The sequence below is a fragment of the Leopardus geoffroyi genome, chromosome D1 (assembly GCF_018350155.1).
Source record: "Leopardus geoffroyi isolate Oge1 chromosome D1, O.geoffroyi_Oge1_pat1.0, whole genome shotgun sequence".
Lineage (NCBI taxonomy): Eukaryota > Metazoa > Chordata > Mammalia > Carnivora > Felidae > Leopardus > Leopardus geoffroyi.
The window spans coordinates 113,406,839-113,429,868 of record NC_059329.1 but is presented as its reverse complement, the minus strand read 5'-3'; the positions used below and the strand labels follow the sequence as shown (position 1 = coordinate 113,429,868).

The 23,030-nt window shown below is 54.3% G+C and overlaps 1 protein-coding gene across 3 annotated transcripts in view; it reads right to left on the bottom strand.

The window, feature by feature from the left end:
• The window catches only part of NAP1L4 (nucleosome assembly protein 1 like 4), a 47,676-nt gene that overhangs the window by 10,707 nt on the left and 13,939 nt on the right, over window positions 1-23,030 (bottom strand). For all 3 annotated transcript variants that reach the window (XM_045486295.1, XM_045486298.1, XM_045486297.1), the window contains 9 exons: window positions 17,562-17,592; window positions 16,671-16,729; window positions 12,834-12,933; window positions 10,634-10,775; window positions 10,065-10,151; window positions 8,599-8,730; window positions 7,801-7,872; window positions 3,341-3,480; window positions 2,000-2,145 (listed from right to left, as the gene is read on the bottom strand). In XM_045486295.1, the coding sequence (XP_045342251.1) occupies window positions 2,000-2,145; window positions 3,341-3,480; window positions 7,801-7,872; window positions 8,599-8,730; window positions 10,065-10,151; window positions 10,634-10,775; window positions 12,834-12,933; window positions 16,671-16,729; window positions 17,562-17,575 (892 nt within the window). In that variant the 5' untranslated portion in view covers window positions 17,576-17,592. The remainder of the gene's footprint in view (window positions 1-1,999; window positions 2,146-3,340; window positions 3,481-7,800; window positions 7,873-8,598; window positions 8,731-10,064; window positions 10,152-10,633; window positions 10,776-12,833; window positions 12,934-16,670; window positions 16,730-17,561; window positions 17,593-23,030) is intronic.

Sequence of the window (23,030 nt, the reverse complement as noted above, 5' to 3'; positions counted from 1 at the left end):
AACAAAGACAAAACACATCAACGTTACAGGGACAGCCAGGACCTGGGTAAAGCCCCCTCGGGCGGCCAGGCAGACAGGTCGAGTGCCTCGGCGCACAGCCCGGCCCTGCGCCTCTGCCCGCCGCCCGCACCACCCGCAGACCTGTGCAGAGGGCCAAGGGGGAAGGCATGCCCAGCAGGTTAGGGTTGCCAGGTGGAAAGGCCCATCGAGTGGCGGCACACTGGCCATGCTGCGCCTTCGTGCCATAAGCGGAGCTCGCACCCGCGCCCCGCAAGCCCACGCAGGACCCCGCCGAGAAGGGGGACGGCAGAGCCGTGTTACCAAAGCAGCGCCCCTCGGCTGGGTCCGCAGGACGTCCTTCCTGCCAAACGAACAGATTCCCTGCGGGCAGCAGGAAGCACCGCACGCCTCGCCGACGTGCCGCTCGGCACACACGCAGCCGCCCAGATCGTGGTGCCGAACCAGAGCCCGGCCCAGGACCGAGCGTGACAGGAAAGACAGGGACCGAAAAGTCAACAAAGCCCAGTGACGTTCAGACCCCCGACTTCAGAAGTGCTCGTTCCAGGCCGGGTCTCGTCAGGAGGCGAAGGCTTACTGCGGGGTGGGGGCTGGGGCCCGGTGGGCAAAACCCAGCCCTGCGGCCCGCGTCCCCAAGCCTCGGCATGTAAGCCCCCCACCGTGCCCCCCACGGGCTGAGCTTCGGGTCTGGGGACTCTGGCCTGAGGGCCGGGGCTTTGCTCCCTTGACTTCGGGACCTGTTTCTTAGATTTAAGAACAAAAAGGCCATCTCAGATTTGCATCATTTCAAAAAGCATTTTATCGATTTGGGTACTTTTTCTTGAGTATCTGTCACCAACCCACTGTCACCTCATAGTCGTTTGTCACAGAGCTCATCACCCGATAAGCTTATCATATTCGCCACATGACAAACTTACCCTGTTTCTCTGACTACCTTAACAATAGCTGTACACGGGGTGCCTGGGGGGCTCAGCTGTCTGACTTCAGCTCAGGGCATGATCTCATGGTCCGTGAGTTCGAGCCCCACACTGGGCTCTGTGCTGACAGCACGGAGCCTGCCTGAGATCCTCTGTACCCCCCGCCAACCCTTCCCCTGCTCACGCTCTGTCTCAAAAATAAACAAACATTTAACAAATAAATAAATAATACTCGTTGGAGGAGTCATTCATCTACCACAAAATTTCGGTGCACGGTTCAGGGACCCCTGGCCCGTCTATAGAGTGACACGACCAGGATAGTACAGTTTTAGGGTCCCAGAAGTCACCTGCCCAAATGGAGTCCACTTAATCTGACTTCAACTTTCTTCAATTACTTAAAACCCAGTTTGGAGGCTTCCAGCAAACGCACCGCCTTTCAGAGCGAAGCCGCGTCTACTTCACAGGGAGCGCATGCAGGTGGCGGCCACCGTGGACGCAAGGCTCCAAAGGGGTTCTTCTCGGGGCGCCTGGGTGGCTCAGTCGGTTGGGCGTCCGACTTCGGCTCAGGTCATGATCTCACGGGCTGTGAGTTTGAGCCCCGCGTCGGGCTCTGTGCCGACGGCTCAGAGCCTGGAGCCTGTTTCGGACTCTGTGTCTCCCTCTCTCTGACCCTCCCCCATTCATGCTCTGTCTCTGTCTCAAAAATAAACGTTGAAAAAAAAATAAAAAAAAAAGAAAAAAGAAAAAAGGGGGTTCTTCTCAAACAAGGAAGCCGAAGCGCTGAATTGACAGTTGCGTTTACCCCCAAAGCAGCAAGCAGCAGGCACCGGCACCCCGGAGGCTCCAAGACAGACCCAGGAAGAGAGGGGCCGAGCGGTGAAGGCAGCGAGCCCAGAGTGCGACGGCCCGCGGCCGAGGGCGAGCAGCCCACGTGCCGCCGTGCACCTGCGCTTCCCAGTAGTGTGCGCGCGCACACTCGCGAGGAATGGTCTCGCGTGTCGTTTTCAGGGGGCCGCCGGACAGGACTCTAGGTCGCACGTGACACCCTCAGCGCCGCCACTCACCTTTCAGCGGGCTGAAGAAGTTGAAGAACGAGTCGTTGGGGACTTGTTTGGTGATCGTCCTCACCGTGCCGCGGCCCTTATGCTTCTGCTTCTTCTTGATCGTCTTGACGGTGACGTTTTTCCCCTTCTTCCAGTCAATGACACACCTGCAGAGACAGACGCCCATCGCGCACACGTACACCCGCCGCGGGAGAGCCCGGCAAAGCAGAGCCACGCGCCTAACCCGGACAACCCTGTCAAAGGAACCCGCCCATGGGTCCCCGCACGCCCAGGCGCATCCGAGGCTCAGCGACAGGAGAACGGCCAGAGGGGCGGTCTGCCACCATCCGGGTTGGGAGCACTGCCTTAAGCGTGACGCATTTCCCCCGAGACCTTCTGTGGCCGAGCCCGGTCAGCGCGGGGCTAGGGTGCCCAAACGATGCTCACAGGTTGTCGCCTGCTGTCTCTTGGCCCCAGAGCACAGCTGGACTAACTCATGCACCCAAATTCTCAAGGCAGCTAAGCAAGCAGAACAAGCTGCCGGAAGGCGGCAGGCGACCCCTGGCGGTATTCGCGACCGGGGCACGGCACGCCGGCTGCCGGCTGCCATGGGGGCGCTGCCGGGGGGGTGAGCCCGGCCGGCTTTCTAATCTTCCCATCACTGTGGCTCAACAGGCAGCCCCTGGCAGCACGTGACTAGTGTCTGCTCAGGACGCTGTTTCCACGACGACAGCCTGGGCCTGGGAAATGATCGGACAGAGTCACCATCGCCATTGGAGCCCGGCAGGGTCTTGACGAGGCGCAGAACTGTCACATGGGGAGACTGCAGCAGCTGGCTCCGGTGAGTAAGGCTCATGGTTTCGACTCGAAGACAGAACAGACCACGAGGAATGAACTCCAACCCACACTGTCTCCCTGGTGATCTCGCCTGAAATCACCGAGGTGCTGGGTCACGAGTCAAACGACAATTAAACTGCCCCATCACTTTTCGAGGAAGCAACGGACCAACGCTGCCCTGCACAGACTCGTCCATTCGCTCAACAAATATTGGCCGAGGGTGACTTATCAGTGCAGCGAGGACAGCTTCGTGTCAGGGGACCACAGCAGCCAATACCTCCTCCGATGAGGAAGCCTGGCCACTTACCCCACACGCTGGCACGTGTGACCTCGTGAATGACACATTTCCCAGCACAGGCCATCATAGCCCCAAACAGAAAGACTATTTAACTTGAATCTCTCTGTCTACTGGGCTTTTAAGGAGATTACAGACTTTCTGCTTTATTCCCAACTTCTCCTCCGCGTGGAGCTCCGCAGTCACCTGCTTCTGTCTCACAAAACGAAGCTGGAGCAGCATCTCCTTACCCGTCACAGTCGACTATTTCAGGGCCTTCAAAGGAGAAAGGATCGGCCTTGTCTGGCTCTGACTTCATCTTGTATGTTTTTGTCAGGACTGAGTTGGTAAAGTAGTCGTTGGGTTCAAAGTGGAACTCTAAGACAAAAGACTGAAGACAGAAACTCCGGGTGAGCACGGCTGAAAGCACAAGTAACCAGTGACAGATCTCGTGAGCCGCGCGGCGCGTCCTGGAAACCAGCTCCCCCGAGCGCGCCGCCAGACGGAAGCCACCACTGAACAGCTCAACAGCGACGGCCACGTGGCAAGAAAAACCTCTGTTCCAAAAAACACCGGTACAGAGTCAAGACACAAACGACAGGTGGGGGGCCGCCTGCCGCACTCCAGCCCCAGGAGAGCGCACGTGGCCCCCGAGGCCCCCTCCCCGGCGGGGTCCACGCTCTCCTGAGGGATCCCAGCTTCTGTCTGCTGCCCCTGGCCCACCCTGCCAAGGTGGGGGTGTGGAGGGGGAAAGCAGGCGGCCGCGGCCCAGCCCCCCTCTCCCTGCCGTGCCAAGGGGCCAGGCCCTGTGGGGTGCGGGAGCACTGACGGGGCCTCCTAAGCCACACAAAGGGCAACTGCGTCCTCTGTTCGCAAAGCCCTCTAGAACCGGAGAGGAAAAACGGACACAAGGTGTGTACAAAGGAGCAGTCAGGTCACAAATAAAGTCAAGCGGCCAGGAAGAAAGATCCTAGTTTTCCAGTCCGTACGAATAACGTCATACTGGCAAAGCGTGTTGGGAAAGCAGGTGCCCTCCATACTGTGAACAGTTTTACAAGGGACCATCTGGCACAATCTGAAGATTGGTGAAAGTAAAATCAATCTAAGGAATTTATATTCCACGTAAAAAAGGCACCCTGATGGATGTGTCACTATGTGCAAAGACACCTCAGCCCCATCTTCAGGAAAAAATGATCTTGGTTAAGTAAGTTACAGACACAATTTACAAGACTGACTCTGAGTTCAGACAGCCCGGGTTCCCAACACTCTGCCTCTAAGTGAGGTGCGATTTTGGGAAGTTACTCAGTGTCTCTGTGCTTTTGTTTCCTCATCTATCTATAAAATGGAAGTAACAATCCTCTCTCTCTCCCTGAGTTGACTAGAATAGAGTTCATACAAGTTCATAGGCAACGCCTGCTAAATGTTACCTATTTCAATCTTCTTAATAATGGCATAATTATCAACTGGGGAAAAAACAGATTAAAAAGACTAAGACTGAGCTGGCTGGTGGAGCATGAGACTCTTAATCTCGGGGCTGCGTCTGAGGCCCATGATGGGTATGGAGATTTAAAACAAAACAAAAACAAAAAAAAGTAAAATCCAGGGGTGCCTGGGGGGCTCAGTCGGTTGAGCTTCCGACTTCGGCTCAGGTCATGATCTCACGGCCCTTGAGTTCGAGCCCCGCGTCGGGCTCAGTGCTGACAGCTCAGAGCCTGGAGTCTGCTTCGGATTCTGTGTCTCCCTCTCTCTCTGCCCCTCCCCCGCTCACGCTCTGTCGGTCTCTCAATACTGACTAAAAGTTAAAAGAAAAAAAAAAGTAAAATCTTAGAAACAAACAAAAAAGACTAGGACCAAACCATATCCACTAAGGGAGAAGCGAAAGCCTGACCATCCAGAGCACAAGCGTCAGATGGAGTCCCCCCTTCTCCATCTGGCCCAACCCCCGGGGCTAAAAACACCACCCATCCTGGAAAAAGAGCACCCAGTTCGGAGGCTGCGATCCATCACTCCCAGTCTGTTGGGGGCGGGGGGCGGCGGCCACAAGCAGGCACAGGTGGCCGGGGACAGGGAGGGCCGGCGAGCGGCACACCGTCACTCCGCGCTTTTGCACCGACCACGGTATCCCCTTCGTCCTCTGCCATTTCGTTCCCTACCAGCTCTCCAACCAAGCGTACGATTCCCCGTCCTCAGGTTTTCCTCCCCGTAGGCCGCTGTTCAAGTCCAAAATAACTAACCCACGATGGGGAGGAGTCGGAAAGGGTTCAACGGGAGAAGAGGGCCCAAAGACGAGGCCACGTCCGTCACACACACACCCCCACAGCCGCGTCAGCCGTAAACACGCAGCAGATGCCTCGTCACACTCACACCCACGTGTAAGACCGGAGCTCGCGCTCGCCCAGAGAGGGTGCCAGCGCTCCTGCGGGGACGCCCAGGAGCAGCCCGCACTCGGCACGGCCCACGGCAGGGGCTCCCGTCTGCGGAGCCGGCATGGGGAGCTCCGATCCGCCGCTGCTCTCAGTTAGTCAAAACAGAGACAGGAGAGCACGGGGACCGCAAAAAAGGACGTAGACCAAGATACCGCCAGCAGAAACGCGAAGTGGGCCGCTGAGCCTTGCAAACGTTCCTCTCCTTTGCCCCAGCAAAACTGCACTGAGACGCATCTGAACTGAGGAAACCCCCAGGAATGTAAACGAGACCCGGGGCCCCGTACGCTGACCCGAGCGCAGCCCTTCGGACGGGGCGGTGGCTGCACGCGCCTGGGCACCGCCCGATCACCCGGCGGCCCCCATCACCGCCCAGGGGCAGTCGTGACCGGGTCCCACCGCTGCGGCGGCGCCCACGCCACACCGTCCACACACACGGTCCCCGTCTGCTGCAGCGTAAGCGTGGGGACCCCGGGGGGGAGGGCGGCAGGGCGGTCACGAGGAGCAGCAAACACACTGGCTGCGCTTCACCCTGAGGCTGGACGCTTCTCGTGCCTCTGACTTCAGCGTCTAGAACAGCTCATAACCGTCTTTAAAAGACGACCGCGGAAACCGGGTCCACAGCTGAGCTACTGCTGCAAGACAGAGATCTCTGCACTTCCCCGTATTTCCTAAGTTTTCCACCGACGGAGGGAGCCACGAGGGAAAAAAGACTGGCTCGTGGTCGACCAAGACCAGGGCTCCTGTCTGCCTAGAAACCTCTGCAAGAGACAGAGACAGGCTGAGAGAACACGGACCCGGGAAATCACCAAACGGGTGTCTAGTAAGAACAAAGAAAAGAAGGAAAAAGAACCGATCCAGAAGAGAAAACTTGATAAATGGAGTCTAGGTGCCCCGGTGACTCAGTCGGTTAAGCGTCTGACTCTGGACTTCAGCTCAGACCATGATCTAACGGCTCATGAGTTCAAGCCTCCCATCGGGCTCAGCACTGACTGCAGAGCCTGCTTGGGATTCTCTCTCTCTGCCCCTCCCTTCCTCTCTCTCCAAATAAACAAACATTAAAAAATAAACGGAGTCCAGATGACTCAGAGGTGAGGAAGAAGTGTCAGAAAAAAACTGACACAGGATCTTAAAACGGCATGCACGCAAGCCCTTGGGAAGGCGGGGGGAGGATCATAGGAGTCCAAGCACCGGCCCGTGACCGCCCCACACGGCCCCCAGGGGGCGCTGTGGCCAACCGTCCCCACAGGCCAAAGAAAAAGCCCCGGGAACCAGGCTGACTTGGTGCGGCAGGGAAGGGGTGCCCCACAGCCTGGGAGCAGGCTTCACCACGGTCCGCACCCTCGACCTGCAGGCGGGAGAGCCAAATGTCACTTCCCAGAGTGAGACGGGCAGGAAAAGCGGAAGGGACAGACACAGTGTGGCCCCGGCCCCTCGCCTCCGACAAGGCACCCGCAGGACCAGGGAGAGAAACCCACTTGGCGACACTGGCCCTCGTCCATGGCGTGGGGCCAGCGTTCTGTGACCGGGAGGGAGAACGGCCGGGCCCCAGGTCTCAGGCCCCTCCGCACCTTCCCCCAGACCCACGGCCTCGGGCCACGTCCCGGGGCCCGAAACGGAGAGCCACGAGTCCGTCAGCCGTGTGGCGCTGGAGCTGCTCCGGCACCGGGATGGACCCCATCGGCCAGAGCCAGGCTCACAGGCCCGAACGTGCCCGTGCCAGGCCCCCCCTCACACAGGGTGGCGGGCGGGCCGGCCTCACACTCCTCCCACACCGCAGCAGGAGTGCTGGAAAGAGGTGCCTTGTGGCAGTCAGGGCGGGGGGGCATTCTTCAGTGTGGTCCCCCTGCAGTGTCTTGCAGGCATTAGCATCTGGGGTTTCTAGGACAGCGCCGCCCGAATCTGAGGACACACCTACCATCCTTTCCACACACGTCCGAGCCTCACAACCCCGGGAGACGCTTAGGAGAAAGACGCCATCACGCCATCTGGCAGGGGAGGCAGGGGACAAGCCAGCTCAGCAGCGCACGGCACGGCGGACACCACGGCCAGCGAGTCCAATCCTGCGTTGGACTCTGGCCACCTGCCACGGGCAGCTGGTAGCCTGGGCGGCCTGTCAGGCTGTGCAGGGAGGCCACAGGAGAACATCCTAGCTCCTGGCGATCGTCTGGCTCGGGCCCGCCCCGCAAGTGGGGGCCAGGTGTGGATCCCCTGCCCTGGCTCCGAGCCCCTCACCCTCAGCGGCCCGACCCTTGCTGACGCCAAGCGGGAGCTCGGTCAGCACTCACCATAGGCTGCCCGGGGTCTGAAAACTTCACTTTAATATCCTGCAGGTGCTTCAAGATCGGCTCGTCGTACTCCTGATCACAAACAGAGCAGAAAGAACTTTCTAGCAGGCCTTTTCGAAGCAGCGACACGCGTGGTCTTTGAGCCACTGCTGCACACAGCCCCAGGCGCTGGACCCACAGCCCTGCCGGGCTCTGTGCTCGTCAAGCAGGAACTCCCAGGAAGCCACCCAATCTGTTCACCGACCATGGGTCTCGGTGACAGCCATCAGGGGCAGCCTCTCTCTGGCACGGAGTGCTGGGAACCATCGATGCCAGGGAGGAAGGACAAGGGCCCAACTGCTTCCACACTCCGCCAGCTGCCGCCGCGTACGCGTGTCGACCAAGACTGCTGGTCTGCACGTCTCCGAAGAGAGAACCAGAAGCCCCTGGGTCAGCTCACTGACTTTGCTGGCCAACTTCCTGGCCTCCTGGCCTCACAGCTCCCCACTCGTTCACTCACAGTAAGACGGGGAAGGGGCTGGAGTCTGGGAACGGCACCCTGGGCTGAGGCGGCAGGCCATCGCGGAGGGGAGAAGGCTACTCCAGGTCTCGGCTCAGCCCCAGAGCCGCAGGCCTTCCCGGCAGCACCGCAGTGGAGGTGGCGGTGGGGGGCGTTCCAGCAGTGACACCCTCCGCCCCCCTCCACTGGTCACAGAAAGGGCCTTTCCGCCCACCACGACCAACCACTAAACGCTCAGATGGTTCACAAGTGAGCAGCTTTTAGACGAAGAGCTCTCTGCGACGTGGACATCTGCTCACCTGGACTAATTCACTCAGCATATCTACGTTTCTAAAGATGGTAAACCAGAACTCTGGGATTCCTTTGGGGTTTGGCTCCTCGGCTGTCGCGACTTCCTTTTCCGCGATGACTACTTTACTTTTCACGTCTCCCTAAAAAAGCAAAGATGCGACAGAGAGCACTTACCGCAAAGCAACAAAGTTACAAAGAATTCAATGGCTTAGTGCACAAGGGAAGTTTCAGAACCCCGCACAAACTTCTCTCAGAAGCTGTTCTCGGAACCCACGTCTCCAAGACCACTGAGCAGGTCACACTTGTAAACGTTTCTAAGGAACAAAACATTCAAGGCATTCCATCGGATGGATTTCCATGATACAATTTTACAACATGGCACAGTGCCAGCAAATTCAGGAAAGGCTGTCCAGCACCAGCTCTAGGAGACGTCCGTCTTGGGACAACCACCCACCACCGGAGAGAGACCCCGTCCCCTCTGCAACAAGAAACAGCCAAGCAGTGTCTACCCCAAACGATAAGGAGGTGACTATTAACATCGGGACAGAAACTCCATGCAAACATCAGAGAGGTGACCGGACAGGCTACGTGCAACCCGGGGGGTGGCGGGGGTGGGGGTGGGGGGAGGCTTTTCTAACATCAAAGCCCAGGAGAGGGCGGGCCCAGGGAGGTCAAGGACAACACCAACCGGAGCCACTGGAAAGCGCAAACGTCTCCTCACACGGGATTCTCGCGTGAAACGCTCGCGAGGGGCTTTTTAAATTTACAGAAGATTTTCCTTGAGCAATAAGGAAGCGATTCACAACGATACTCGTCTGTAGCCATTGCTTCAACCAGGCCGGGTTCTAAGGCTATTGGGACTAACACACGCTTCGAAACAATTCCCTGAGAACTAATACTGGAGGACAGAAGACACTGGTCTCCCAAACAAAATCAGGCGGGACTTCCGGTCGCACTGGAATGGGACCACTCCTGGAAGGCTGTCCGCCGATCTAAAGCTCCCGGGCACACTGCGCCTGCTCCGGGGTCGCTGCTGGGCCCCGAGCAGGGCGGCACAGACATCCACCAGACCCTCCTCGCAACCCTGACCTCGTAGTGACCGCTGACGCGGGTGTCCCCTCCTCTCATGGGACTGTGCCTTTCTCTTGACCGAGACTTTGCTGATGTTTTGAGTCCTGTCCGTCCGACCCCACGTCTCAGTGCACTGCTGTACCAAGTGGCTTCCACGACCAGACGGAGAAGGGAGACGTGTCTGGTTCGCAGTTTTAACTGCTGCCAGCCCTGCTGGCCGCCCAGTGCTCCCCGCCACAGACAGATCCAAAGAGCCAACCTAAGAGTGAATTCGCACCTACTGGGAGGAGCTCCTTCCTTGGTGATGTTACACCGAGGACTGAAACCTGTTCCAAGAGGCTGCTTATTTCTAACTGCACTGAAACAACAGAACGCAAGTTGCACTCGTTAAAAAAGTACTCACGGCCAGCTTATCCTCCTCTTCGTTCTCACTGTGCCACTCTGATTCCGCGTCTGTCGGTTCAACATCACCAGTGATGAACTCCCTTCTCTTTAAGTAAAAGTGAGACCTTCTTAGAGCTATAGTAAGTTATCCAGGAACTCAAGAGTTAAGTTTGCAAATAACATCTGTGAAAAACCGAATGCTTTTATAACTTAAGATTCTAGGGGTGCCTAGGCGGGGGGTAGGGAGGGGGGGTGGCTCAGTTGGTTGAGTGGAGTCCGGCTCTTGGTTTGGGCTCAGGTCACGATCTCATGGTTTGTGGGTTCGAGCCCCAAATTAGGCTCTGTGTTGTCGGCGAGGAAGCCTGCTTGGGATTCTCTCTCTTCCTCCCCTGCCTCTCTGCCCCTTTCCTGCTGTCTCTCTCTCTCTCTCTCAAAATAAATAAACATTAAAAAAAAAAAAAAAAAACAAGATTCTAAGTTTTAGGGCTTAAAGAGTAACATTCAAGGATTCATCACTAGGTACACGTGGATGTTTTACTTCAACTTAGATTTGAAATCCTGAGTGAAATGTCCGCGCAAGCCGCCCACCTTGTCAAACAGAGGCTGGTACAGCGCGGCATACTTCCTCTCCAGGTCATGCACCTCCTCGTAGAACTTGGCCTCTATGTGAGCACACTTCACCTGCAGCTGTTTCAACGCATTGATTCTTCTCTTCACCGCTTTGGGTAAACTGACACGAGATAAAAAGTAAAACATCCTTATGGCTGCAAAAGAAGGCAGAATGCTTTTCAATTTTCTTAAGATAAACGTAGCTTACCACAGAATTAACATCCTTACTACAGAAAAGGGCTCCGAAACACCGTTAAAAGGACAAACATCCCCACGGAAAAGAAAGGTGGGGGGGGGGGTGGGGGGGTGGGCAGAAGCGGACAAATAATCAATAAAGAAAAAATACAAATAATCAAACGTGGAAGAAAGGTTCAATCCCACGAAATATCTGGAAGAACGTTGATTTACAAGAACCGCTGCCTTTTCCTTACCTAATTAGCCATCAAAAACAAAAACAAAAACAAAAACAAACGACTCCTGGGTTTGCGAAGCCTGAGAGGCAAACCAGAACCTGAATGTTACGGAATGTTCCTTGGATCCAGTAACTCTATTTGCAAAAATTTATCCTAAGGAAATAACCAAATATTTATGTGCTGATAGGTCCACTGAGACATTATTTGTCAAAGTTAAAAATAATGCAAATAAGGACAAGCTGAGCAGGGCTAATACACAGCGTGTCCACAATCACATTTTCACACAATATTCAGCACCAAGAGAGGCGTTCACACTCACACACCGAGGGAGACACCAGACATGACACGGACAAATGGGGCCTGTACCCTTCCAGAGTCAGGTAACTTTGAGCTTCTTTGCCTCCTGACACTTTTTTATATTCTAAAAATATTTTAGTTTGTATGCATTACTTTTATAAACAGATTAAAAAAAAAAAAAAAAAAACCAACAAAACCCTTTTAACCCATCAGAACGAAGTTTAACCTGAAGCTCTCGGTCCCCATCTGGAACAAAGAGCAGGTCTCTGGGCCTCATCCCAGACCCACATGGCCCCCTGGACAGCGTCCACCTGGGCTGGGCCCTCGAGGCGGGGCCGGCACTAGCCTGGACACCACAGCCTTCCTCCAGAAAGGCACAGAAGGAACTAACCTTCCTTCAACAACAGTCCCAGCTGCTCCTATGCACAGCACTGTTTAGAAAGTACCGGAACAGCCTGAAGTCACAAAGGACCCCGGCCACCTCAAGGTAAAGGTCCTTTAGCAAGACTCATAAATCCAGTCCCCCTTCTAGGACCTTCTGCTGGCAGGACAGCAAAGAGGAGGCACAGTGAAGACGTAATGAAACAGCACATACATAAACACCTATATTTCTTTTGTGCATTTTAAAAAATGCACAATGTTTTTATATAAAAACATCTTTAAAATTTTGTTTTTAATTTTGTATTTGAGAGAGAGACCGAGAACGAGCAGGGGAGGGGCAGAGAGACAGAGGCAGAATCCGAAGCAGGCTCCAGGCTCCGAGCTGTCAGCACAGAGCCCGATGTGGGGCTCAAACTCACAAACCGCGAGATCGTGACCTGAGCCAAAGTCAGACGCTCAACTGACTGAGCCACCCAGGCGCCCCTCTTTTCTGCATTAATCACACAATTACAATTATTTTTAGCTTTCCAAATCCTCCTAATGGAGTAAAAATAACAAAAGATTCTAAGCAAAATGGACCCTGACAGCCTACATCCACTTGTCCTCCAACCAGTTACGTTAACTCCAGAGTCTCCCCCGCAGGCACTGTCCGCGCAGCGCGGCCAACGTGGAAGTAACCGCATTCCACGAAACCCTGTTCCTCCCCCGGCATTTCCTCCCCGTGAACGCCAGCCCACTCGCCCGGAGTCTAGCCAGAAAGCTAGAGACCGTCAGCGTCCTCAAGTCTCCTACTCCCAGGCAGTGTCACTACGTCCATCTGCGGGCAGCGGGGAGAGACCGCGCCCCGCCCTGAGCCTGGCCCGTGGGCCCAGGTAGCCCCCCTGCCCCCGAGCTGCACCACCCCCTACAGGCCTGCGTTTCTAGCACACGCTGAGCCCAGGCGCTCCTCTCTGGAACCCGGAGCCCGGCTCCCAGCCCCCAAAGTCTGCTCAATGGGAAAGACATTTACTCCTAGTCTAAGGAACCAGGAAATTGGTCTTTTTCCCTTTCTTAAAGTTGCACCAGGGGCCCACGCACAGCATACTTACGTCTCAATGTAACTGGAAGGAGTGTGGGAGACATTGTCAAGCCGTTCCTGTAAAGCTGCCAAAACTTGAGGATTCTGCATCACCTGATCGGTGAGCTTTTCTATTAAGAGGTAAAAACAAGGCCAAAAAATTGAAAATACGCCCACCACAGAAGAGCCAAGAGTTAAAACTCATCAGCACACACCTACTTAGCTTTGTTTATTTAATTTCTAATTTTTTTTAAAACAGATTTTTACTTATTGAGAGACAGGGAGACACAGAGCATGAGCAGGGGAGGGGCAGAGACAGGGGGAGACACAGAATCCGAAGCGGGCTCCAGGCTCTGGGCTGTCAGCACAGAGCCCGACGCGGGGCTCGAACCCACAAACCGCGAGATCACAACCCAAGCCGAAGTTGGACGCCCAACCAACTGAGCCACCCGGCCACCCCCACGTTTATTTAATTTCTAAATGTAGCAAGTAGCTGAAGTACATGTTTTGAAAATACTTATTATGTACTTTAAAGGCGTTGGATAGCCTCTGTTAACCACCTGAGTGGTTAGGAATCCACTGAAAGGTACCTGGAGATTTCTGGTACTCACTTGAGCTGTCTAAGCCCCAGATCTCCCAAAAGAGGACAGAGTCATTTCCCAACGTAGGGACCTATCTCCTGCCGCCCCGCCATCCTGAGGGGACCCAGAGGCCAAGGACAAGGATGAGGCAACTGTCCCTCAGAGAAAACCAGCGTGCACCTGCGGTCTGGCTCACAGCCCCGGCCGGCTCCTGGAGCGTCCAGACGTCCAAGCGTTGTGGGTCCCCACCCTGACCTACGCTGCCTTGCCCAGACCCACCCCCAGCACAGAGCAACCCCTGCCCGTCCTCCTAAAACTCACCGGCCTTGTCCACCACACTGCCCTCACGGCTCACACAACATTTGTACTATTTCCCAACAAAGAAGCAAGACACTGAGGAGGAAGGAAGGGTCTCTGGCTCAACTGTAACCACAGAGTGGGCACATCATCTGGCCCCCGGTGCAGACTCTCAGCATCTGCTGAGCCAATGCCCTCTTACTGACACTCTACAGGAACCTACGTAGCACACTCACCTGACTCCAAAGGTAGTCCATACCTGGGAGCTCTCTCTGCTCCCTCACTCTTTTTCTTTAAGATTTTTAAGTGACCTCTACACCTAACACGGGGCTCGATCTCACAACCCCGAGGTCAAGCGTCGCAAGCTCCACCCACTGGGCCAGCCAGGTGCCCCTCTTTTTGTAAGCAAGTGATGTGGGCAAGCAAAGGACACTAAGTAGGCAACTGGATTTCAACATTTTAATTACAAAGAACTGCCACCATGAAACAGTGTGTATGTGTATTTAATCTATGTAACTGTGTAATGTAACACTGTATACGTGTACAATGCATAAATGCTACGTGCATATACACAAACACACGTGTCCTCTAGCTCTGGCCACTGAAAGGCCTAGAAACAATGACAGTTAGCATCTATGTTCTGGTTTTTTTTTTTTTTTATGTTCATATTTATTTATTTTTGAGAGAAAAGCACAAGCAAGGGAGGGGGAGGGAGGGAGGGAGGGAGAGAGAGAGAGAGAGAGAGAGAGAGAGAGAGAGAGAATCTGAAGCAGGCTCCAGGCTGTCAGCACAGAGCCCAATGCGGGGCCCAAACTCACGAACCGTGAGATCATAACCCGAGCCAAAGTAAGATGATTAACTGACCAGGCCTCTCTGGTGCCCGTGTTCTGGTTTTAAAATATATCTCCCTACTAAAACAGGACCCCTGGGACAAATGGTAGATTCCAGGTCTGGAGCAAGGGAAGTACAAGGAAACACGTACCATCACCTAGCACACAAACTGATGGGGACATAACAAAAGGCCACAGAAGCCAGCTTGAAGGGAACTCCACTGGCAATGTGGGACAATGTACATACCAGAAAGAATGATGGCAACTGATAAAACACTGGAACAGAAATCGAGGAGCCTACGGTTACACTAAAACGGGGGTTGGGAGAGTAGGGAAGGAAAGCCGGTCTTTTTTCTTCCTAATGTTTATTTTCAAAGAGAGCGAGCGAACGAGCCAGGGAGGAGCAGAGAAAGAGGAAGAGAGAGAATCCCAAGCAGGCTCCTGCTATCAGTGCAGAGCCCGGTGTGGGGCTTGATCTCACAAACTGCGAGATCACAACCTGAGCTGAGATCAAGGCAGTCGTTTAACCGCCTGAGCCACCAGGCGCCCCGACTGTCTTTGACAGATGTAATACACAGCAGGACCGTCTTAGAGAAACGCCTTGCTGCAACCACCAACGTCAATCCTGATTAAAGGATCACGACCACGACTCATGGAAAATGTGGTACCCGCAGGATAAGCGACAGGTCCCTCACTGGCCGGACCCTCCCAACGGGGAAAGCTGCCAGGCACTGACGTAACCGAGTCCTCAATCTCGGCACTGACCCCGGGCGCAGCCCCAGTGCGCCTCCCACACCATGTCCCCGGAGTGGCAGTCTGAGCGTGACGGGGAGGAAACCGCCTGACCCACCCAGAGCGTGGACGTTCTACACGACAGCCGGGGCACGCAGCCCACTGATGTGTCATCGCGTGGAGGGCGGCTCTAGAACGAAGGGGACGGAACTAAATTGGAGACGTGACCCCTGGCCAGTCTCGGACTTGGGTGCGGGCGGCAGCTGGAACAGAGCTGCTGAGAAGCCCAGGGAAACAGGAACGCGACTGTGCTATCGGCTGGTGGTGCCCCGTCAACCCCGCATTTGTCCATTGTGGCAATGGCACCGCGGTGATGGGTGTGCATCCTGCTTTGTAGGAAATTTACGTGGATCGGTTTTCGGAGAAAAGAGTCAGGTGGTCCACAACTTGCTTTCAAACAGTTCAAGGGGAAAAAGTACGGATACAGAAATTTTAAAATGGAGGAGAAATCCCATCTGTGAATTTACAGACCGAATGACATGATGGAGTCTGGGGTTTGCTCCAGAATAACCAGGGAAAAGAAGAGAGGACACAGATGGGAAGACCAGTCCCCGGCTGAGGCACAGAGATGCACTGGGCAGGCCACCGCACTTCTGGAAAGCCTGAAGTTCTGACCGTAAGTTTGAAATGAAGTCCCGATTTTCAGGGCGCCTGCTGGCTCAGTCAGTTAAGCATCCGACTCCCGATTTCCGCTCCGGTCACGATCTCACAGTCTGTGAGTCCCAGCCCCACGTCGGACTCTGCACTGACAGCTCAGAGCCTGCTTAAGCTTCTGTCTCCCTCTCTCTCTGCCCCTCCCCTGTTCACTCTCTTTCTGTCTCTCTCTCAGAATAAACTTAAAAAAATAATAAATAAAATAAAATAAAAATAAAATAAGATGAAATAAAATGAAATAAAATAATAAAATAAAATAAAATAAAATAAAATAAAATAAAATAAAGTAAAATAAAATAAAACGAAATAAGGGCGCCTGGGTGGCTCTGTCGGTGAAGCGTCCGACTTCGGCTCAGGTCACGATCTCAGTCTGTGAGTTCGAGCCCCGCGTCGGGCTCTGGGCTGACGGCTCGGAGCCTGGAGCCTGCTTCCGATTCCGTGTCTCCCTCTCCCTCTGCCCCTCCCTGCTCATGCTCTGTCTCTCTTGCTCTTAAAAATAAATAAATACTAAAAAAAATAATAAAGCAAATAAAATAAAATAAACGAAGTACCGATTTCCACTTCAATTACTCTAACTCCTCCACGTCTCTGAAGCTCAGTAACCCTGGACTTGTATTGCTTGTGCTATCGCAGTAAATGGGTCGAGGGTGCAGGACGCCCTGCTGTGCACACAGACTCTCCACCTGTCACGTTTTCCGCGGGTGGCGCACTGACCTGTGTCACTCGCATTTTTAGCAGCCTCCAAGGCGTCTGAGGGAACACCGCCTGAAAAACTAAGACAGCGTGTGCAGTAAGCATCGCTAGCAAGGAACTTCCGGAGACAGACAGCACAGGGCACCTTCTTGCTTAACGCAGGGAGAGCCATCTCTGCAAGCACAGAGCACAGCTACGGACGCACGGGTGTCACCCACGAGGTGCTTTCCTGCTCTCAAAAAAAAATCCCACCATCTAACCGCCCCCCCCCCCCCCCCCCCCCGACCTCCACGCCACACCCTGCGGCTCTGGTTTCCAGCCCTGGCCGAAGCGTCTCAGTTACACTTCTCCAGTTCCTTTCCCCCAAACTCTGCGGCCCACCCTCAAACCAACCCCGCGAGCCAACCAGCATCCCGCTACAGCTTGGTCGGCCGCTAAGGGGGTCAGAGGAGAGCTGCCTCACCGGGTTTCTGGGACACGGTGCCCTCAGTGGCTCCGTAAGCCGGCCACAGAACGTCTCCACAAACAACGGAACTTCCCCCAAATGGGTGCGACAGGTGGCAGAGACATCTGGACACAGCTCCCTTACCAAAATCAAACCACATCAAACACCACACCAGACCTTCAGAACAAGCCACATAACAAAACTCTTCACTTGAACACCAGGGGGCGTGCGACGTGAGGAAGGCGGCCGGGACTTCACCGGGGAGGCACGAAGGCCTCTTCCCATAAAAGGTGTCCCAGGATCAGTATTTGAGACACTTCCCACGCGTGAAGCAAGTTTTCATGGGCTCAAATACAGGGGGGAAAAGGAGCCACCAGCCAGAGCTGCCGCTGGTGCTCACGGACGGGCAGCCTGGCTCGTGTTCCTCAACCAAAACAGAAATGCCAACAAAGCCCGTCTTGGCTTACCTGTTCTCTGCCATCTGAAGGCTCTGACCTCCTACGAACTGAAAAAGAGTTGTAACAATTAACATCAAATATTCACAGAGAACTTTCCGCCAGTGTGCCCATCGGAGCGGCCGTCTGTGGGGGTGAGGGTCTACCAGGAGGGAACTTTCTGGGCCGATGGAAATGTTGTAGATCGTGAATGGGGTGTTGGTTTCTTAGGTTTCTTAGACACATACACTTGTCAAACTCATCAAATCATACACTAAGGACCTGTCAATGTCAGCGTATGCACATTTTACTCACAAAAAAATGTCTTTTCGGTTCTACAATGACCAGACTTCAGAGTAAGAGTGACCAATCCTCACTTGCCTTTTCTCTATAAGAAGCTTTAACAACAAGGACGTGTGTTGATGCTAAGCCAATTATTTCGGAACCAGTCAAAGCATTTATGGTGTTTATACTGTCTCGCACACTCTGAATCACAGGGTGATTTTTAAACTTTGTTTTGTATGTATGTTCCCTTACTCCCACGCTAAAGATGGCACTGTCTGTGTAAAACATTGATATAATATCCTCAGTCCAATCCCACTCTCAGAAGACACGTATGAAAAGGGTTATCTTCAAATCAGGTGAATTTCTACCTCTAAATATTAAAGTTAGGTTCCAGGACGTTTATGCCTCAAAAAGAACTCAATAAAATTTCAAAACCCTATCTAAACGCACAGCTAAAGAAAGGTGGTGACGTTCCTTAATCTCAGACACAGTAAACACACTTCAGAGCCTCTCCCTCTCCCTCCTCCCCATCCTCTCCCCCGCCTCTTCCTCCTCCCCCTCCCTCCGAACCAGGGCAGCAACCTGTCAACAGCCCGGCCCGGGCCGTCAACGGCTTATTCTCAGGTACTAGAGCAAAGCCCGAGCCCCTCAGTCACAATGCTTCAAACAAAACAGCAACTGAACACTTTGTACTGAAGAAAAATAGCCGGAATTTATGATCTGCAAGCGTTTTGTATTGAACTCAACTGCGTTTTCTTAGGTGATTTTGTTTTTGCAGACGCAAAGCAGAAGGAAGAGAATTCAACAGGTGCGGCGGGGGCTGGCCACAACGGCCCTCCGCCTCACAGCCCCCACGTCAGTGACTTTTAAAGCCCTTTCCCGGTCCCCACCACCTTCTGTGGAGTCCAGTCACCCCACACAAATGTGAATCCCTGCCCTTCCTAGCTGCCCACTGCGACCCTGCTTCCCAGCCCCGCCCCCCTGCAGCTCGCTACGTGCGCCTGGTGGCCGGCGCAGGGCCCGCGAGCTTCCGTTCCGCGAGCGCAGACCTTGGGACAGGGGAGACGGCAAAGTGACAGCTGATGCCAGACCCTAAGAGCTGAGGCGCCCGCCTAGCAGGTGCCAGCCGTGGAGTCCTGACGGCTCTCCCTACAACACGCCTTCGCTAACGTCTGTCTGAACGCGGTCGTCTGTGTGGCTGCCCGGGGCCCCCGTTGTTTATTTCCACGCCAACAGCAGGATTTCTGGGTTGAACAGTACGAACGGACGCCCGCACCTCCTGCCAACCTCGCTCCCCGCGGGCACCCACCGCCGCGTGGCTCCACCGTGTGGCGGTGTCTCCGCTAGCACCCCGGAGGCCACACGCGTGCTGAGTGCCGGGAGGGGCCTGCTCTCCAGAAGCAGCGGCACCGCCAGCCCAGTGGACGGGCTCCAGCCCTGACCCTGAGTCGGTAGCTGCCCATCAAACCACACACCTGGTGCCAACACCTCGTGTAGTGGCGACAGGCACTTCCCTACAGTTTACGCCCGACACCAACTCTGCCAGGGAGCGAACACCCCCGGCGGGTAGGGGACGACACTGAGGCTGGGAAGGCGAACCGCCTGACCGAGGTCCCCCGGCTAGGACGATGCGGACTCGGGTCTGTCAACCTAAAAGAAAGGAGACAAGCCGAGGCAAGTTCCAAAACCAGAAAGAGAGCGTCCTGGGGAAAAGCAGAGGAACTGTAATTCGAGAGCTAGGGGTGTGTCCACCGGAGGTCTAGGGCGCCCACTTTTACGGGCAGAGGACAAAGAGGAAAAGCGAGTCGGGAGCCATGCAGCAAGCTGGACAACTCAAAGACGGGGAGAGATTCCTGGTGGACACTCACTGGGGGGAGACCACTTCCACGTTCTGGAAATCAAGCGTTTATAGGAAGTCAGCCTGACGGTCCTCGGGTCCGTTTTCCTGAGGGCGCACGTGTGAGACTCCCCACCTGACACCTTCGCTCCCATCGAAGGATACAATCCTGCCGGCGTCCCCGTGATCGGCCTCTGCCACAGAAGGCAGCGCCGGTCAACTGGTCTGTACGGGGTCTTGTTCAGAGCCGTCCTTAGCTGTGAGTGGACGGAGCCCGTCAGAACCCAGGAAGACCGTCCCCAGATGTTTGTCCTCACGGGAGGGACGCGGCCAGAGGGCGTCAGGCCACACGTGAACAAAAAAGTCACGAAATGGGGGATCTCAGCCATGTTCCTCCCAGTGGAGCTTCAGGCTAAGTCTTGGGAAGGAAGAGAACTCTAGTTCGTACACACGTCTAGGAGGAAGGCCCCTGCCTGATACGAGGCAGCACAAACTTCAGCGAGAGGGTTACACCCAGGGCCCAAAGTCCAATTACGGCTACTGGCTGGAAAAACTCCTCAGCCGGTTTCCCTCGCTGCCCGTGATTTAGGAAGCTGAAAACGTCCCAGGTGTCTAGGGCCTGGCTTATTCCAGTTCACAGTTTGATATTACATTTCATTATTTTTTTTTTATTTAAAAAAAAAAAAATTTTTTTTTTTTAATGTTTATTTATTTTTGAGACAGAGAGAGACAGAGCATGAACGGGGGAGGGCCAGAGAGAGAGGGAGACACAGACCCGAAGCAGACTCCAGGCTCCGAGCTGTCAGCACAGAGCCCGACGTGGGGCTTGAACTCACGGACCGCGAGATCATGGCCTGAGCCGAAGTCGGACGCTTAACCGACTGAGCCACCCAGGCGCCCCTACATTTCATTATTGTTAGATCTTCAGTTATTCCCCCCATTTGTTAACATACAAACAGCATTCTTCCCCAAACAGGGCACTGGTTCCTCCCTGCTACTACGGGAGACGGCCCAGGACTACCTTCTGCGACTGTCTGTCTGGGTCCGTTGATGTTCAGAAGCACTCAAAGGAGCAGTGAAGGTAGAACCACAGATTCTGAGTTGCCTTTGTAAGCTCTGCTGCTCCCACCCAAGGGAAAGGCTCAGGCAAAGGCATATCCAAGTCCCTCTCTATCCACTGTTGGGCTATTCGTGGGCAACCACCCAAAACTACGCTTCCCTGTTACCATGTGCTCTTTCAAGACAGTAGAAGAGAGAGAGACAGAGGAAAAAAAAAAAGAGAGACAGGAGAAAGAACCCAGATTGGATATGGGAGTGGCGGGCGGAAGGGTGTTCCCGCCTTCGGCATCAGGAACGGGGGCAATGACACCACAGCATCCTTTCCAGGAGGAGTGTGGAATAGATGTTTCTGCCACATAGAAAAAGATAACTAGTGTTTTCTCAAGACAGGGCCTCAGGTGGACCCTTTTGCTAGATTAGTTTTTTTCCCCAGAATGAGAGAGACCTCGTGATTAAGAACATACTCACTCGGGGCGCCTGGGTGGCGCAGTCGGTTAAGCGTCCGACTTCAGCCAGGTCACGATCTCACGGTCCGTGAGTTCGAGCCCCGCGTCAGGCTCTGGGCTGATGGCTCATGATGGCTCAGAGCCTGGAGCCTGTTTCCGATTCTGTGTCTCCCTCTCTCTCTCTGACCCTCCCCCGTTCATGCTCTGTCTCTCTCTGTCCCAAAAATAAATAAACGTTGAAAAAAAAATTTTAAAAACATACTCACTCACACTAACAGGTGACATCTGGTTAGCACCGCGGAGACGGTTATAGGAATGTCTTAAGCTTCAATATACGTGGGTTACCAGGTGAGTCTGACGGCTGCAGGGGAGGTTGTGACGGAGGTCTGGGGACCTCCCAGGGAGATGGCGTGCTGAATGAAGTTCCCACCAAAAGGAGACCAGTCAGCTTCCCATTCCCAGTACCCTTATCATTTTCGACACCCCACCAGACACACTGATAGAGGAGACCTTGGAGTCTCCTAGATGCCAGTGGGGAATGTACTCCCAGTCTTCTGGGTCACGCACCACTGTATAGTTACGAGTCTACTGGGGGGCGGCCTCAAGTTTTGCCAGTCCCATTACTGTTTGCAAAAGAGAGAAAAGACCTTGGGTAAACGCACGGACTGGAGTGAAGGGTATCCCTTTATGGGTGAGGAGCACCGAACGGAATGCCTTAACGGCTGGTGCCAATTTGCCAGAAGGGAGAATACGTACAGCCCCGAAAGTACCAGAAGAAAACCCCGTATCTCTGCTAGAAAGCTCTTGCCATCCTTGTAAGGAAAACGGCCAGACCACCCATTCAGGTTTATCACCAGTGTTAACTCCGGTGCAAATCCAACCATCGGAGGGTCGGTGGGATCAAAGAGTTTTTGTAAGGTGAGAAACAAGGAACGTGTTACAGGCAAAGGAGGGGGCGGCAAGTAGGCCGGCGAAAGGACAACTACAACTTGAAGCAGGACTCGGTTGCTGAATGATACCGAATACCGTGAAAGGGGAGGCTCCACAGGCCGGGCCCGAGCGTCTGGGGTAGGCTGTCTTCTTCCAGGGTCATGTGCTTCAGTCCTCGAAAATTTTTAGCTTTAAGTCACCAGATGGGGTGCAGGTCCACTCACGCTCTTTTAGACGGCACGTGTGACCCTGGGAGTCTGTCTCCTGGAACCTGGTGGCACAGGGGTTCGTCAGTACCCCCTGGTAGGCGCCCTTCCAATGAGGCTGGAGTGAATCTTTACGGAGATGCTGTTTCTAGCAGATGAATCGGCCTGGCTGTGACGTCTTTTGTCTCTAGGGAGCTTGCTGTGGAAAGACTGTCCTACCACAAACACGACGATTCTCGGTGGATTTAATTAGACCCTTACGAAACTAAAATATGTGCCCTTTCTTTAGCTGTGGGTCAAAGGAAGCAGCAGCTAAATACATGGTCTGTTCTGTGATTATTTCAAAAGGTGAGAGTTATGAATACTGGACGGAGCAGATCTGAGATTTAGAAGACCCGGGAGCAGTACTTTGGGCCAAGGTATTTGGAGGCTTCAACTAAGTTAGCAACCTGGATCGTTATTCTTCTATACGTTGGACCAGTCCTGAAGTCTGAGGATAAACACAGCGAAAATGTTGTAGAATTGGCCAGATGGCACAGACTTGTCCAAGTACTTGTCAAGCGAAGTGGGTCCCCTGGCCGCCATGGTGCTCCCCAAGTGGGAATAATGTTTGGCAAAAGGACTTTAGCCACAGAAGAGGCAGTCGTTTTTCCACGTGGAAATACTTCAATCCAACGTGAAAAGACGGGAACTATCGTTAGAAAATGTCTGTGTCCGTGAGGTGGGGCAAACGTATGAA